Below are 18,250 nucleotides of genomic sequence, written 5' to 3' on the forward strand. Positions count from 1 at the left end.
GAGCAGTCAAAGCTACTGTTGTTTTGTAAGTACTGATCCTGGATCGGTCACCCTGTGTATTTCTAGAAATGTGTACAATGGACAGGACATTTTCATCTCCATTTTAAAGAAACTGGACCTTGGCTCCTTATGCGACTTTCCTAAGTAATCCATGTCTGTCTGATGCCTGCTATTTTGGGAAATTCATTCCCACAGTGCGTAGAATCTGAGTACTATCTGCACGTTGTACAGATAACCAAAGGATGGTTCTACCTCATGCTGCACAGTGTACAGTCATTTGTATGTGCATGGCCCATGGAAAGACTCACCACGTGTAGATGATCTGTCCTCTGGGATAAGTGTAGAGGATGATGTAGCAGTCACCGCCATAGAACTCACCATAAGAGCTTGGGTCAATCTGGACCCTACCACTGTTCTCCACACGCCAGATCTGAGAGACAGCATAGACAGACACTGTTAAAAGTTCACTGACCTAAAATACTATTCATAAAGTATAGGTCGTTTCCATTTTAAATTCATTATCAAGCAAAATTTTAGTTATTTTTCTAAACAGTTTTTAAATCGTGCAAAAGCAAGAAGGCTAACAAATTTCTTAATTTTTAAAATCTTCTCTCTCTTTTGTTTCCTCCACAATACTTCATCAGTTCTGAGAACTTTGTTTGATGATTTTGTTCTTAAATTTTGTTGTTGTTCTGTTTTGAGACAGGATTTCCCTATGTATTCCAGGCTGATCTTGAACTCATGATCCGTCTGCCTTAGTCTGCTAAGTGCTAAGAAGATGAGCATGTGCCAACTTGCCCAGTAATTTTGATACTATTGATGTGTGTGCGTGCATGCATGTGTGTGAATTAATGAAAATAATATGGTACTACTACAATAAGACTACAACAATTCAGGTCAGAAATATGCTTCAAATCTATAGTAAAACTTTTTCATCATTTGTGAAGTGGCCAGTGAGCTAGAGGCCACCAGGCACTGCATTGTACCTGTGTAAATGGCAGTTCCTCCCATGTGGGTGCTGGGGAAAAGCAGGTCAGTATATGGCTTTGGAATATGGAATGCCCAATCCAGAGAACAGTACAGGGCGTCTAAGGAGAAGCATCCTTTCACCATACCTTCTAGAGAGCAGAGGGCTTAGCATCAGAGCCTCACCAACCTCGAGATCCTAAACACAGACACCAGGCATTAGCAGTGCCAGTGTGCCACAGGATGCCTTCTCAGAGAAGCTGTGGCCAGAGCCTAAGCCTGCACCGCAGGCACAGCTGGTGATGAGGAGCTCGGTCTGCTCAGAGTACATTCTACAAAGCTGCTTGTGCTAGGCTGCAGCGAGGATACCCAAGCAGGAGAGGGACACAGACCAGGAGGTTGATCCTTCCCCCATGGTAGCATCTGAATGCTGAAGCTCTTGTTCCCACATGCCAACGCCTAAGAAGCTTAGCATCACACTTCTGTTCTCTGAAAAGAGGAAAAACTGTCTCCTAAACTTATCAGGTATTCTTGGCTCAAGCATTGTGGTAAGACCTAGGGATGTAGACAGAAAGGAGTTAACTCTTGTCCACAAGGAACTGAGGAAAGATCTAGGAGAAGCCCATGATTAAATAACAGATTGTGATACATCTAGTAACAATGATGTGCTACATTTGGATAACAATTGTGCCGTACACAAATCATTACCTATATCACTGAGAAGGCCATTTTTGGTGTGAGGGACAGATCCTCAGAAGAAGGTGTACCTATCTAGGATGATGCCATTACGCAGGTGAAGGCAAGTACAAGAAAGAGGCCTGTCATTGGATGAGAAGGAAGGATAGGGGGGAGAAAAGTTTGAGAGAGGAGGAGGAGACTGGAGCCAGGGAGAAGGAGCAGCTGAGAGAACATGGAGGCGAATGCTAAGACTCCCCTCTGCACATTTATAGGTTATTATGAATGTTCTTAAGGGATGGGTGTATACAGGGCTTTGTATGTCTAGATGAGCAAATTACATATTCTTAATTGGATCAGAGGTTATTGTGTTGTGTGTTCTTTCATGTGGCGATTTCATTGAGTTCAAGAGAGTGTGTGGTGGCCGGATACTGGGCCTGCCACGGAATTGGGATGTGTACATCTGGCATGGTGGCAAACTGCTTTGGGAACTAGATGGGTAGAGAGATTGTTGCCAGGCTCAGAGAGTAGCCATCAGCAGTGTGATATGGGATGGAGCTAAGCGGGAGAGATGCTTTGCTGACTGAGATGAAAATATCCAATAGATGTCATGGGGCACTACGGTGGCGGCATCTAGTGCAGGGTAAAAGAAAACCTCATTTTTCCTGTTACTGGACTGAGTCACTAGGGATGGAAACTGTTTGACAATAGTGCATGGAGGAGTGGGGATACTTCAGATGTCAAGAGGAGACCAAGGATCAAATCCTGAAGGTTCTAGCAGGAGAGAAGCTTCAGGAAGGCTGGAGAGCCATGAAGATATTTTAGAGGAGAGAAGCTATTAACCAGTCCTCACTAAATCAGATGACTGGAGAGTGAACTGGACCTGAAGAGATTTGAGTTTAAGACAACTAGGGGAGTTTTAGCAATTTTGATTACTGGAATAATAAATAAATAAATAATAAGTGCTTAGGAAACATCTGCTCTTATTTCATTTTGCTTCACGAATGCTTCAGACATGTGTTAGGGAGTGGGTGGTAGTTGGCGTGTTCTGAGTACAACTCTACACAACTCCACACACAGTCTTTCTGACAGAAAAAGCTGCTGTGCCCACCACTACCCTAAAGAGAATCAACACACACATGTACAAATGGACTAGCAGCTCTTGGCTGTAACTCCCATAACTCAGTATATATAGTTTTAGGCCTCTTTCCTTACTAAGTAAAACTCACCTTTAAAGTTTGCCAAGGCGCTATTCCCCCCTCCCAGATACCACAGAGAGGCCTGACGAAAGCATAGACAGAAAGAGAGACCTAAAAGTACCTCCACCCCTCCAGAGCCATCATCCACCATGTTGTGCTGGGCTGCCATCTGCGGAGAACTGTGCAGTTTTGATGCATCAAATGGAATCTGCTTTATTTGAGCCACTTTCTCTGTGATGTACACCTTCCCAAAGCCGTCACTCTGGTCTTTATCCTTCCAATCCTTAAAGAACTGTTTGAAAATTGGTGTCTCGCCGCCTTCTGGAAGTACCTGAATCTGCAATTTAAAACACAAAAAAATTATCAGTGGGAAAGTAAGAGGCCAAGAAGAACAGCTACAGTCGGAGGACGAATGAAGTAATAGAAATACTGTCCTCGTTTCTATGACTACACTTGTAACTCTGTAAGTCCGCAACTACAGCAATTCAACCTAGGTTTTTCTCACAGCTGAATCCATTGATGCTGAATGATAAAGATGAGGAAAAGGTTTCATATGTTACCACTGAATAAATGTTTCTTTATGTTAGGTTCACAAGAGACCAGGAAGAAATGATCCCACTGTTTTATTTGTGACAGGATACACACACACACACACACACACACACACACACACACACACACAATCATGGGGAAAAAAAGAGTAGCTTGATCTGGAGGAAACCAAACATTATAAGGCTGATACTTGGGTCTTTATAATAGTATAAAGAATGGCTGGTGGTCTTTATGGAAGTTATTAATTTTTTGAGACAGGGTTTCATGCAATGCAGGCTGGCTTCAAACTCTCTAGGTTGCTGAGAATGGCCTTGAATTAAATGCACATACCAACTACTAGGATTACACGTGTGCACCACCACACCCAGTTTTATGCAGTCCTTGAGATGGAGTCCAGTGCTTCGTGCATTCTAGGCAAGCATTCTACCAAGGACATCCACAGCTCTGTGTAGCCCTATAGTCTGACCTCCACTTTCTGCAAAACTTAGCTCACAAAAAGACTACACATGACACAAGATGGTACATGTTCAACAGGAGAATGACTACACACACACACACACACACACACACACACACACACACACACTGCTTTGAAGCAAACTTTTCATGAGCTTTGTGGAGACTTCCCGACTCTCTCAAGTTTTAATGGTTCTTCTAGTGGCTTCGTTTCACACATACTTGAGTATTGGCAGAATAATTCATTTTGTGTAGAAACTCCTCAGCTGTCTTCATGGCAGTCTTCCTTTCCTGCGGGTTAGCATTTTTACCTAAAGAAAGATAAAGGTATATATAATTACAGAAGGGGATGTACTGTATTGTATGTGACCACGCCGCCCTGAGCATGCCTAAACCTCATCTAGTCTCAGAATCTAAGCAGTGCCCAGATGGTTAGACCCCGATGTGAACAGACTACATGATCAAGAAAAACGTACATACCAAAATAATTTAATTTGAATAGAGCAATGGGAGGACAGCAGAATTCCCTGGCACGTTAAATGCATTTACTATCACAGTAATTGACTGTGTGTCTAACAATTTATATTTCTGATACGCAAATGCTTTTCTTAGCTCCCTAACCCTTGCTGCATGGTTCCAAACATGTGACCACCAGCTGCGTCTTAGGTGAGAGATTTACAGACTGATTCTCAAGAGAGATGCTTTTTTTAAAAATAAGGATGATTTCTTTTAACCCCTAGGAGAAAAGCATCAAATCTGAAATACAGCAACCATAGAAATGGCATCTCTCACCTTTCCACACAAAGATTTGTTTTGCAGCACCATGGTCCAAAATGAAGCATTCTTCAGGAAGCAACATGCCCATGGAGAACGGGTTTTCTTCAGCCACCAGAGTCACTTTCATGGACCCACTGGCATCTGAAACCTAACAGAAAACACTTGGACTACATGATTTCATTTTGTGGAGAATCATTCGAAAATTGTGTTCCAGTGGTAGTTACACACTCTGCAGATGTCATGAGAATATACTGCATGCTTTGAGAGTGTAGCAGAGACGATTCAAGACAGAGACAAAGCATCCCTGGACCCAATTGTACCTCAAATATTTTGTAGAAAGATATTTAAAGGCAGAAAAACTTCTAATGGAAAGTTAAACTTTGACACTGTCTCTAAGGCATCAGAAAACCGTGGTTATAATTGTACTGTGTAAGGGCTACCACGATGCTTGTGTTCACTAAGTTCTGTGAGTTCTTCGTTCCATGGTCATTTATTTTAAAATTTAGAGCAAAATTTTCAAGCAGGTGACACTCTAATATACTCATTATATGCACACAGAAGGCTGAGTGTAAATTTATTTAACTTTAGTCACTGGATCCTTATCAAATGGTAGCCACTACCCTGGAGAAAGCATCTGTACAGTGTAGTTGATGACTATAGATACTTTTCAATCTAAGTCCAGAAATTTAGCTATATGTTGAGAAAACTATCAAGGTCAGTTGTTTTCTGTCGCAGTAGAGATAATGCCATGTATAAAGGCAATTTTGAAGGTGGTCGTACAAGTTGAAGGTGATATTTATGCACCATCTCAATGCCTGGTTTTCAAAGGTCAGCTTGTGGGTTTCCAGGGGATCAGCTGCTTACTTGTTAAATATGAAGACTCCAGACCCAAGTTCAATCAGTAACCAAGTTTTGCCTCAACAAGGGGAGTTTGCACGCTGTATGTTCAGAAAGTGCCCACAGAGATTTGGCTTCCCAGGCTTATTTGGCCCCAATTTGTACATTATACCACATTTCCGATAGAGGGAGCTATAGTATAAGGTTAATGTTTTACTATGTTGAACTATTTCTTTCAGACATAATGCTGTCCAAGAGGGAAAAGTTTTTGATCAATGGTGGGGAATAAATAACATTTGTTAGATTGCAAAAAGAGTAATGATGCACAAACTTGTTAACAATCTTTGTATGGATCATGTTAAAAATATCAATATTTAGAGAGACCCCACCGCCTGATCAGGTGGGCACTCCTGAGGCTGCAGAGCGGAGGAGACCACCAACACTGCCCACCCCTGCCCACATCCCTGGCCCAAGAGGCAACTGTATAAGGCCTCTGGGTTCCCGTAGGGGAGGGCCCGGGAGCGGCAGGACCCCTGCGCCTGAGACACTGCCGGAACCTGAAGGAAACAGACCGGATAAACAGTTCTCTGCACCCAAATCCCGTGGGAGGGAGAGCTGAACCTTCGGAGAGGCGAACACGCCTGGGAAACCAGAAGAGACTGCACTCTGTGCACATCCAGGCTCCAGAGGAAAACACCAAACGCCATCTGGAACCCTGGTGCACGGAGGCTCCCGGAAGGAGCGGCACAGATTTTCCCGGTTGCTGCCACAGCGGAGAGGACTTAGGCAGTACCCCACGAGCAAACTTGAGCCTTGGAACTGCAGGTAGGACCAACTTTTCCCCTGCAAGAAACCTGCCTGGTGAACTCAGGACACACAGAGGCAAAATTCCTCTAAGGCCGGGCACTTCCTGTGTTTACCGGAAGTCCCACACCGGCGGATCCCGGACCGCAGCAGCTCTCTGCTCCCAAACCCCGTGGGAGAGAGACCTCACCGCCTGATCAGGTGGGCACTCCTGAGGCTGCAGAGCGGAGGAGACCACCAACACTGCCCACCCCTGCCCACATCCCGGCCCAAGAGGCAACTGTATAAGGCCTCTGGGTTCCCGTAGGGGAGGGCCCGGGAGCGGCAGGACCCCTGCGCCTGAGACACTGCCGGAACCTGAAGGAAACAGACCGGATGAACAGTTCTCTGCACCCAAATCCCGTGGGAGGGAGAGCTGAAACTTCAGAGAGGCGGACACGCCTGGGAAACCAGAAGAGACTGCACTCTGTGCACATCCAGGCGCCAGAGGAAAACACCAAACGTCATCTGAAACCCTGGTGCACAGAGGCTCCCGGAAGGAGCGGCACAGATTTTCCCGGTTGCTGCCACAGCGGAGAGGACTTAGGCAGTACCCCACCAGCAAACTTGAGCCTTGGAACCACAGGTAGGACCAATTTTTCCCCTGCAAGAAACCTGCCTGGTGAACTCAAGACACAGGCCCACAGGAACAGCTGAAGACCTGTAGAGAGGAAAAACTACACGCCCGAAAGCAGAACACTCTGTCCCCATAACTGGCTGAAAGAAAACAGGAAAACAGGTCTACAGCACTCCTGACACATAGGTTATAGGACAGTCTAGCCACTGTCAGAAATAGCAGAACAAAGTAACACTAGAGATAATCTGATGGCGAGAGGCAAGCACAGGAACCCAAGCAACAGAAACCAAGACTACATGGCATCATCGGAGCCCAATTCTCCCACCAAAGCAAACACGGAATATCCAAACACACCAGAAAAGCAAGACCTAGTTTCAAAATCATATTTGATCATGATGCTGGAGGACTTCAAGAAAGACATAAAGAACTCCCTTAGAGAACAAGTAGAAGCCTACAGAGAGGAATCGCAAAAATCCCTGAAAGAATTCCAGGAAAACACAATCAAACAGTTGAAGGAATTAAAAATGGAAATAGAAGCAATCAAGAAAGAACACATGGAAACAACCCTGGACATAGAAAATCAAAAGAAAAGACAAGGAGCTGTAGATACAAGCTTCACCAACAGAATTCAAGAGATGGAAGAGAGAATCTCGGGAGCAGAAGATTCCATAGAAATCATTGACTCAACCGTCAAAGATAATGTAAAGCGGAAAAAGCTACTGGTCCAAAACATACAGGAAATCCAGGACTCAATGAGAAGATCAAACCTAAGGATAATAGGTATAGAAGAGAGTGAAGACTCCCAGCTCAAAGGACCAGTAAATATCTTCAACAAAATCATAGAAGAAAACTTCCCTAACCTAAAAAAAGAGATACCCATAGGCATACAAGAAGCCTACAGAACTCCAAATAGATTGGACCAGAAAAGAAACACCTCCCGTCACATAATTGTCAAAACACCAAACGCACAAAATAAAGAAAGAATATTAAAAGCAGTAAGGGAAAAAGGTCAAGTAACATATAAAGGCAGACCTATCAGAATCACACCAGACTTTTCGCCAGAAACTATGAAGGCCAGAAGATCCTGGACAGATGTCATACAGACCCTAAGAGAACACAAATGCCAGCCCAGGTTACTGTATCCTGCAAAACTCTCAATTAACATAGATGGAGAAACCAAGATATTCCATGACAAAACCAAATTTACACAATATCTTTCTACAAGTCCAGCACTACAAAGGATAATAAAGGGTAAAGCCCAACATAAAGAGGCAAGCTATGGGGTTGGGGATTTAGCTCAGTGGTAGAGCACTTGCCTAGCAAGCGCAAGGCCCTGGGTTCGGTCCCCAGCTCCGAAAAAAAAAAAAAAAAGAAAAAGAAAAAAAAAAAAAAAAAAAAAAAAAAGGAGGCAAGCTATACCCTAGAAGCAAGAAACTAATCATCTTGGCAACAAAACAAAGAGAATGAAAGCACACAAAAATAACCTCACTTCCAAATATGAATATAATGGGAAGCAATAATCACTATTCCTTAATATCTCTCAATATCAATGGCCTCAACTCCCCAATAAAAAGACATAGATTAACAAACTGGATACGCAACGAGGACCCTGCATTCTGCTGCCTACAGGAAACACACCTCAGAGACAAAGACAGACATTACCTCAGAGTGAAAGGCTGGAAAACAATTTTCCAAGCAAATGGTCAGAAGAAGCAAGCTGGAGTAGCCATTCTAATATCAAATAAAATCAATTTTCAACTAAAAGTCATCAAAAAAGATAAGGAAGGACACTTCATATTCATCAAAGGAAAAATCCACCAAGATGAACTCTCAATCCTAAATATCTATGCCCCAAATACAAGGGCACCTACATATGTAAAAGAAACCTTACTAAAGCTCAAAACACACATTGCACCTCACACAATAATAGTGGGAGATTTCAACACCCCACTCTCATCAATGGACAGATCATGGAAACAGAAATTAAACAGAGATGTAGACAGACTAAGAGAAGTCATGAGCCAAATGGACTTAACGGATATTTATAGAACATTCTATCCTAAAGCAAAAGGATATACCTTCTTCTCAGCTCCTCATGGTACTTTCTCCAAAATTGACCATATAATTGGTCAAAAAACGGGCCTCAACAGGTACAGAAAGATAGAAATAATCCCATGCGTGCTATCGGACCACCACGGCCTAAAACTGGTCTTCAATAACAATAAGGGAAGAATGCCCACATATACGTGGAAATTGAACAATGTTCTACTCAATGATAACCTGGTCAAGGAAGAAATAAAGAAAGAAATTAAAAACTTTTTAGAATTTAATGAAAATGAAGGTACAACATACCCAAACTTATGGGACACAATGAAAGCTGTGCTAAGAGGAAAACTCATAGCGCTGAGTGCCTGCAGAAAGAAACAGGAAAGAGCATATGTCAGCAGCTTGACAGCACACCTAAAAGCTCTAGAACAAAAAGAAGCAAATACACCCAGGAGGAGTAGAAGGCAGGAAATAATCAAACTCAGAGCTGAAATCAACCAAGTAGAAACAAAAAGGACCATAGAAAGAATCAACAGAACCAAAAGTTGGTTCTTTGAGAAAATCAACAAGATAGATAAACCCTTAGCCAGACTAACGAGAGGACACAGAGAGTGCGTCCAAATAAACAAAATCAGAAATGAAAAGGGAGACATAACTACAGATTCAGAGGAAATTCAAAAAATCATCAGATCTTACTATAAAAACCTATATTCAACAAAACTTGAAAATCTTCAGGAAATGGACAATTTCCTAGACAGATACCAGGTATCGAAGTTAAATCAGGAACAGATAAACCAGTTAAACAACCCCATAACTCCTAAGGAAATAGAAGCAGTCATTAAAGGTCTCCCAACCAAAAAGAGCCCAGGTCCAGACGGGTTTAGTGCAGAATTCTATCAAACCTTCATAGAAGACCTTATACCAATATTATCCAAACTATTCCACAAAATTGAAACAGATGGAGCCCTACCGAATTCCTTCTATGAAGCCACAATTACTCTTATACCTAAACCACACAAAGACCCAACAAAGAAAGAGAACTTCAGACCAATTTCCCTTATGAATATCGACGCAAAAATACTCAATAAAATTCTGGCAAACCGAATTCAAGAGCACATCAAAACAATCATCCACCATGTTCAAGTAGGCTTCATCCCAGGCATGCAGGGATGGTTTAATATAAGGAAAACCATCAACGTGATCCATCATATAAACAAACTGAAAGAACAGAACCACATGATCATTTCATTAGATGCTGAGAAAGCATTTGACAAAATTCAACACCCCTTCATGATAAAAGTCCTGGAAAGAATAGGTATTCAAGGCCCATACCTAAACATAGTAAAAGCCATATACAGCAAACCAGTTGCTAACATTAAACTAAATGGAGAGAAACTTGAAGCAATCCCACTAAAATCAGGGACTAGACAAGGCTGCCCACTCTCTCCCTACTTATTCAATATAGTTCTTGAAGTTCTAGCCAGAGCAATCAGACAACAAAAGGAGATCAAGGGGATACATTTCGGAAAAGAAGAGGTCAAAATATCACTATTTGCAGACGACATGATAGTATATTTAAGTGATCCCAAAAGTTCCACCAGAGAACTACTAAAGCTGATAAACAACTTCAGCAAAGTGGCTGGGTATAAAATTAACTCAAATAAATCAGTTGCCTTCCTCTATACAAAAGAGAAACAAGCCGAGAAAGAAATTAGGGAAACGACACCCTTCATAATAGACCCAAATAATATAAAGTACCTCGGTGTGACTTTAACCAAGCAAGTAAAAGATCTGTACAATAAGAACTTCAAGACACTGAGGAAAGAAATTGAAGAAGACCTCAGAAGATGGAAAGATCTCCCATGCTCATGGATTGGCAGGATTAATATAGTAAAAATGGCCATTTTACCAAAAGCAATCTACAGATTCAATGCAATCCCCATCAAAATACCAATCCAATTCTTCAAAGAGTTAGACAGAACAATTTGCAAATTCATCTGGAATAACAAAAAACCCAGGATAGCTAAAGCTATCCTCAACAATAAGAGGACTTCAGGGGGAATCACTATCCCTGAACTCAAGCAGTATTACAGAGCAATAGTGATAAAAACTGCATGGTATTGGTACAGAGACAGACAGATAGACCAATGGAATAGAATTGAAGACCCAGAAATGAACCCACACACCTATGGTCACTTGATTTTTGACAAAGGAGCCAAAACCATCCAATGGAAAAAAGATAGCATTTTCAGCAAATGGTGCTGGTTCAACTGGAGGGCAACATGTAGAAGAATGCAGATCGATCCATGCTTATCACCCTGTACAAAGCTTAAGTCCAAGTGGATCAAGGACCTCCACATCAAACCAGACACACTCAAACTAATAGAAGAAAAACTAGGGAAGCATCTGGAACACATGGGCACTGGAAAAAATTTCCTGAACAAAACACCAATGGCTTATGCTCTAAGATCAAGAATCGACAAATGGGATCTCATAAAACTGCAAAGCTTCTGTAAGGCAAAGGACACTGTGGTTAGGACAAAACGGCAACCAACAGATTGGGAAAAGATCTTTACCAATCCTATAACAGATAGAGGCCTTATATCCAAAATATACAAAGAACTCAAGAAGTTAGACCGCAGGGAAACAAATAACCCTATTAAAAAATGGGGTTCAGAGCTAAACAAAGAATTCACAGCTGAGGAATGCCGAATGGCTGAGAAACACCTAAAGAAATGTTCAACATCTTTAGTCATAAGGGAAATGCAAATCAAAACAACCCTGAGATTTCACCTCACACCAGTGAGAATGGCTAAGATCAAAAACTCAGGTGACAGCAGATGCTGGCGAGGATGTGGAGAAAGAGGAACACTCCTCCATTGTTGGTGGGATTGCAGACTGGTAAAACCATTCTGGAAATCAGTCTGGAGGTTCCTCAGAAAATTGGACATTGAACTGCCTGAGGATCCAGCCATACCTGTCTTGGGCATATACCCAAAAGATGCCTCAACATATAAAAGAGACACGTGCTCCACTATGTTCATCGCAGCCTTATTTATAATAGCCAGAAACTGGAAAGAACCCAGATGCCCTTCAACAGAGGAATGGATACAGAAAATATGGTACATCTACACAATGGAATATTACTCAGCTATCAAAAACAACGAGTTTATGAAATTCGTAGGCAAATGGTTGGAACTGGAAAATATCATCCTGAGTGAGCTAACCCACTCACAGAAAGACATACATGGTATGCACTCATTGATAAGTGGCTATTAGCCCAAATGCTTGAATTACCCTAGATCCCTAGAACAAAGGAAACTCAAGACGGATGATCAAAATGTGAATGCTTCACTCCTTCTTTAAATGAGGAAAAAGAATACCCTTGGCAGGGAAGGGAGAGACAAAGATTAAAACAGAGACTGAAGGAACACCCATTCAGAGCCTGCCCCACAGGTGGCCCATACATATACAGCCACCCAATTAGACAAGATGGATGAAGCAAAGAAGTGCAGACCGACAGGAGCCGGATGTAGATCGCTCCTGAGAGACACAGCCAGAATACAGCAAATACAGAGGCGAATGCCAGCAGCAAACCACTGAACTGAGAATAGGTCCCCCGTTGAAGGAATCAGAGAAAGAACTGGAAGAGCTTGAAGGTGCTCGAGACCCCAAAAGTACAACAATGTCAAGCAACCAGAGCTTCCAGGGACTAAGCCACTACCTAAAGACTATACATGGACTGACCCTGGACTCTGTCCCCATAGGTAGCAATGAATATCCTAGTAAGAGCACCAGTGGAAGGGGAAGCCCTGGGTCCTGCTAAGACTGAACCCCCAGTGAACTAGACTATGCGGGGAGGGTGGCAATGGGGGGAGGTTTGGGAGGGGAACACCCATAAGGAAGGGGAGGGGGGAGGGTGATGTTTGTCCGGAAACTGGGAAAGGGAATAACACTTGAAATGTATATAAGAAATACTCAAGTTAATAAAAAAAAAATCAATATTTAGCAGATGTAATAATCATATTTTCCTTTATCACCTAAGAAGAAAAGAAGCCACTTCCTCATTATAAAAAGGAAGTCATGTTACGCAAATTAATAATCCATCTTCATTCAGGACAATGAACTTGGTTCCTGAAAGGCAACCAGGTGTGGTGGTACATGCCTTTAAACCTGGCATTCAGGAAGTAGTCTTTGTAAGTTCAAAGTCAGTCCAGTCTACATAGCTAGTGACAGGATATCCAGGACTACATAGACCATAGAGAGACCCTGTTCAAAAGAAGAAAAGGAGAGGAAAAGAGGAGGAAGAGGAAGAAGGTCCTTAAAAGCCACCAAATACAGTGTCTTCCTGTTGAAAAGAAGAAAGTCACTAAGTTGTGCAGGGAGATACTATCTGCTCCAAATCACTTCCTTAGGAAGTTGTAAGAGAGAAGCACTTGGAGACTCTTGTCTTCAGTCTCCTCTGCTGTGCTGTGTGACTTTTGTTGCTTTTACAAGAGTAGATTCAAAATTCTGTCATTGGAAGAAACTTGAATAATCCCCTACTAAAACCACTTTCTCCGTGTCTTTCCCCACTTCCTTCCCTCCCTTTCAGAAAGCAGAGCCTCAGAAGAATGTGCCCAGTCATTCACCACAGAAGCCACTGGGCACTAGGTCAACCAGTCCTGACCCCAGGCTGGTTCCACCCTGTTTCCTTCAAGCTGACTGATCGGAGAGTTAACCTTCCTGGAACAAAGAAAGCCCTTTGTGTACTAAAAGGATATTCTAAAGAAGATGAATATTTTGCAATCTTACCAAGAATTTATAAGAAAAAGCTCACAAAGTGTTTTAGTCTACAAAGGAAACATTCTTATCAGGTGTACTATATCAAAATATAACAAACTAACAGGTAACTATACACTCTGTAAGTTACAACAGTAACTTTGTTACCATTAGTGACAAGATCAAAAGCCACAGGGGTGATCATTTTAATACACATATGTGAAAAATCACCTGCACATTTCTCTCTAAGGGCAAGGAGAGCTCCCTACTACAGTAGAGACAGTCTCTCCAGGACCAAACGCAGAATTTCACCCCAGCAACTCACCATGTAGAGTTTCGCCATCTTCCTGTTACTTATGTCTGCTATGACATCATCATCATTGTCCCCATCTGGAAGTTCAGGCTTTCTCCCTAAAACCTGGGGAAAGGTGAACAGGGAAAAAAAGTTGTGCAGAATTTTAAAAACAATGAACCATCTGACATTTATAAAGATGTCAATTATAAAACCTATGTAATTAAAATAACACAGTCATGAATTTCTCATCAATTTCTGTAACACAGGCCTTTTCCCGTGGGTCAAAGCGCCGCTGGCATGAAGTAAACAAATCCTGTGCCTGTTGCTGGCATGCACTTCCAAGAAAGCCCATGTGAAAACTGAGGGGCCTCCGTTTATTTTTAGGCTAACAGGGATTAAGTAAAATGAGTTCTTCAGCTCAATTCCATAGCAGACCAGATTTCTTCTGAGGCCTTTTGCTTATAAAAAATACTCCAGTTTCTACTAACTGGTTCCTCAAATTAAATTATTGTCTCGAGATAAAATATGATGATGGTTAATTAATCTTAACCATCAACTTGATAGAATCTAGAACCTCCTAGGTGATAAGTCCTGGGCACACCCATGAGGCATTATATTGGTTAGGTCGAGGTAGGAAGATCTACCATAGATGTGAGCAGCCCCAGTTCCTAGACTGGAGTCCCGAAAGGATATAAAAAGAAGGGTAGCTGAGTGTCAGTAGTCATCACTCCACACTCCCTAACAATGGGCAGCCACCTCAGGCTTCTGCCATGACTGAATGGAACTCAAAGTGTGAGCTAAAACTAAACATCTCTTTCTTAAGAGGGTTTTGTCAGGGCGCATACCTAGCATGCAGGTATGCACACCATACCTAAAGCACAAATACCTTGAGGGATGTGGAGGTCAACCTTGTGAAGGAAAAAAAATGGGATAGAAAGGGAGGCAACACAGGCTCTTGCGACTCCTCGAAGAGTCCCGATCTGCCCTACAAGTCCTTAGATCTAAGATGGCTCCCGGTACCCGTGAGACCTTAGGCCAGGACGGCAGCTGCTTGCCTCATCTTCAGGGAAGTCCTAACAGGTGACAATGCCCCCTCCTTCTAAGGAACCTCATCAAGCATGGCTTTCGTTGGGGCATGGTGACAGTGTGTCGAGATACGACTGGAAGAGGATTTAGGGGCTTGGGATTGGCTCACAGTAGATCAGTTTATGTGCTGCGCAATAAACTCAGATTTGTGCCCTGATGCTGGCACCCTGAGTCAGATTTCCCTGGATTTGTCACATGACTTTGTTGCTTCTCATCCCCCATCCTCAGTCCAGTTCCCACAATACACAGTTTGTATCATGGACCACAATTAAACTTTGTTTCATTATGTGCTTCCAGTTTTGGAATAACCAGCGACAGAGTTGATGCTCCACACATAATTTATCCGCTGAGTAGATAAATATATTTATCAATGCTCTGCATGTGTGATGCAACCCAAAAGTTCAGTTATGTTATTTGGGAAAATATTCATTTGAATCTGCTCTGCATTTGTTTATACTAAAGTCACAAAATATAAGTTTGATTCACCTAATTCTCAGTGAGAGAAGATGCACCTAATCCCCAAGAGATTTGAGGCCTCAGGGAAGGGAGAGGCCTGGTGAGGGGGGGAGCACCCTCTTGGAGGCAAGGGATTGGAGGAATGGGATGAGGAACTGTGGGACGGGGGACTGGGAGGGGAGACAATGGCTGGAATGTAAATAAATCAAGTTTTTTTTTTTAAAGAAGTTTGATTCATTGACTTAATTGACATAAATATCATAGGACAGACATAAAATATAAACTCCCTCTAAATAATGTGATTGTCATAATATCAATTTAAATTCAGAAAGGGACAGAAGATGTTCATATAGATTCAACAAATGGTTAATGACAAGATGTGAGCTCTCGGCTGTTCCTCTCACCATGCCTTTATTCCACATCACAGTCTAATCTTCTGAAGCCATAAGATCAATTAAATGCACCCTCTTATAAGCTTCCTTGGTCATGGAGGTTTTTGTTGCAGCAAAAAAAAAGTAACTATGACACTGTTGTTGCGTGAAAATATCCATTACTGAATGTCAAATAATTTAAGTATACACAAGCCTTTTGTGACCTTCCGTACAATCTCAAGTTTGGAAATTCACCTGGGGACTAAGGCTCTGGGAACTTGACACTTTTATTTACACAGTAAGCAACAAAACATTTTAATTATTATAAAATCTAAAAGGTTGCAATGAAGGTTTTCTTGTTGTGTTGTTTTGTTTTGCTTTTGCTTTTTGCTAAAAGTTAAATATCCCAAATTAAAATACTCAAAACCAAAAACTCTCTGTTTGCAGCTATCAGACTGAGCACGGGGACCCCAATGGAGGAGTTAGAGGAAGGACTGAAGGAGCTGAAGGGGTTTGCAACACCATAGGAAGAAAACCACTATCAACCAACAAGACACCCCAAGCTCCCAGGGACTAAACCACCATCCAAAAATTACACATTGGGGAGACCATGGCTTCAACTGCATATGTAGCAGAGGATGGGTCTTGTTGGGCATCAATGGGAAGAGAGGCACTTGGTCCTGAGAAGGCTTAATGCCCCAATATAGGGGAATACTAGGGTGTTGAGGTAGGAGTGGGTGGGTGGGAGGGGGAGCATAGAAACAGGGAGAGAAGTGATGGGAGAGGGAAGAAGTGGGAAAGGGGATAACATTTGAAATGTAAATACATAAACTATCCAATAAAAAAGGCACATTTAATTTGATAAAAGCAAATGGGGCAGGGAAGAATCACTCAGTCTCCTCCTGAAGCCTTTGTAATTCTACCCCAACCAACATACAGTTGGGAATATTTCTGGTTAAGAGTATAACTAGTATGGGTATAACTATTACTAGTTATAGGGTATAACTATTACTAGTTAAGGGTATAACTAGTTATGATATACCCTATGGCAAGTCTCCCATAGGGCCAGCTGAGACTAGGAACTGGAGTTACGTTAACTTTTAATTTCTGGACAGCAATTCCCATATTAGCCAGGTGTCTTAATCAGCCTCCCGAAGGATGCTAGCACAATTGGGAATTGAACCATTGCAATTTGCTGAAAACAGGCTAGAGGCTGAAAACTCCAGGGTAGAGGTGGCATATGCTCACATCTCTCTAGGGATCGTCCTAAACCTCAGTTCAACAACAAAGCATTTACCAAGCACCTTACTGGGGAGTGTAAGTGAGTTTCCAAACACCTTGACTGTCCCTTAAGGATTATACACCCTGGGGTTGGGGATTTAGCTCAGTGGTATAGCGCTTGCCTAGCAAGCACAAGGCCCTGGGTTCAGTCCCCAGCTCCGGGAAAAAAAAAAGAAAAGAAAAAAAAAAAGGATTATATACCCTGCCTAGAAAGAGCAAAATAATTAAATTACATCACTTTGTCAACTATCCTATACATTTTGATCTTTGAAACAGACTGCACCTTTTCTATTGTTCCAGGCAAGATTGAACATAAGTGTAAAAGTCTTCATTTTCAGTTCTGTATGGTTGGCCTCCGGTCCATGAGGCGTCTATGTGTGGAATGGTATCTTCTGACTGCCACAAAACTTTTGTTGTTCCAACTCAGACCTGTCACTCAAGCTTAGAGCTTGCTTGTCTTTCTGCTCCTGTAAGCACCTGTTTGAAATATCTTCGTCTATCAAATTCCTGACTGGCCATTCCCATTCCCCTGCTTGTATCAGGATATCTCCAACATCCTCTTCTTGAACTTTAAAGCCTGCTCTCCACTGAGTCACTAAGTGCTCCCTCTTATGGTCATGGTAATGGGTCCTTCATGTGGACTCTCGTGAAGGCCCCATTCCTCCTGACACTGGTCCCAGTTATGTTGACAACTCCCTCCTGCCTTCCACCTCACCTCATTTTTGTAGTCATAAACTACCTAGCACATTACCTGCTGATCCTTATGTTATACTGTCCCTATGTTTTAAGAATATAACTTGGCCAGGGAAATCCTGCCATTTGAAACATTTTTGAACCTGGAGGACATTCTGCTATGTGAAATAAGTCAGACATAGGAGGAAAGATGTGGTATGCCCTCACTCATATGTGGAGCCTGGAGTATTTGAACTCACAGAAGCAGGAGTAGATCATGGATTCCTGAGAGCAGGGCATGGCAGAAATAAGACTTTGGCCTTGGGGTGTAAATTTCAGTGACAAGATGAAAAAGTGCTAGAAACCTAGTGAACAGTTCAGTCACTAGTCAAAGGGCTGC

At 42.3% G+C, this 18,250-nt stretch overlaps 1 protein-coding gene across 1 annotated transcript in view; it reads right to left on the reverse strand.

Annotated features, from left to right (window-relative positions):
• Scin (scinderin) overlaps nucleotides 1-18,250 on the reverse strand; it is a 101,151-nt gene that overhangs the window by 19,736 nt on the left and 63,165 nt on the right. Inside the window, 5 exon segments of the mRNA NM_198748.2 lie at nucleotides 309-430; nucleotides 2,962-3,177; nucleotides 4,071-4,159; nucleotides 4,641-4,773; nucleotides 14,015-14,107. Coding sequence (NP_942043.2) covers nucleotides 309-430; nucleotides 2,962-3,177; nucleotides 4,071-4,159; nucleotides 4,641-4,773; nucleotides 14,015-14,107 — 653 coding nt within the window.

Source organism: Rattus norvegicus, chromosome 6 (assembly GCF_021556685.1).
Source record: "Rattus norvegicus strain SHRSP/BbbUtx chromosome 6, alternate assembly SHRSP_T2T, whole genome shotgun sequence".
Lineage (NCBI taxonomy): Eukaryota > Metazoa > Chordata > Mammalia > Rodentia > Muridae > Rattus > Rattus norvegicus.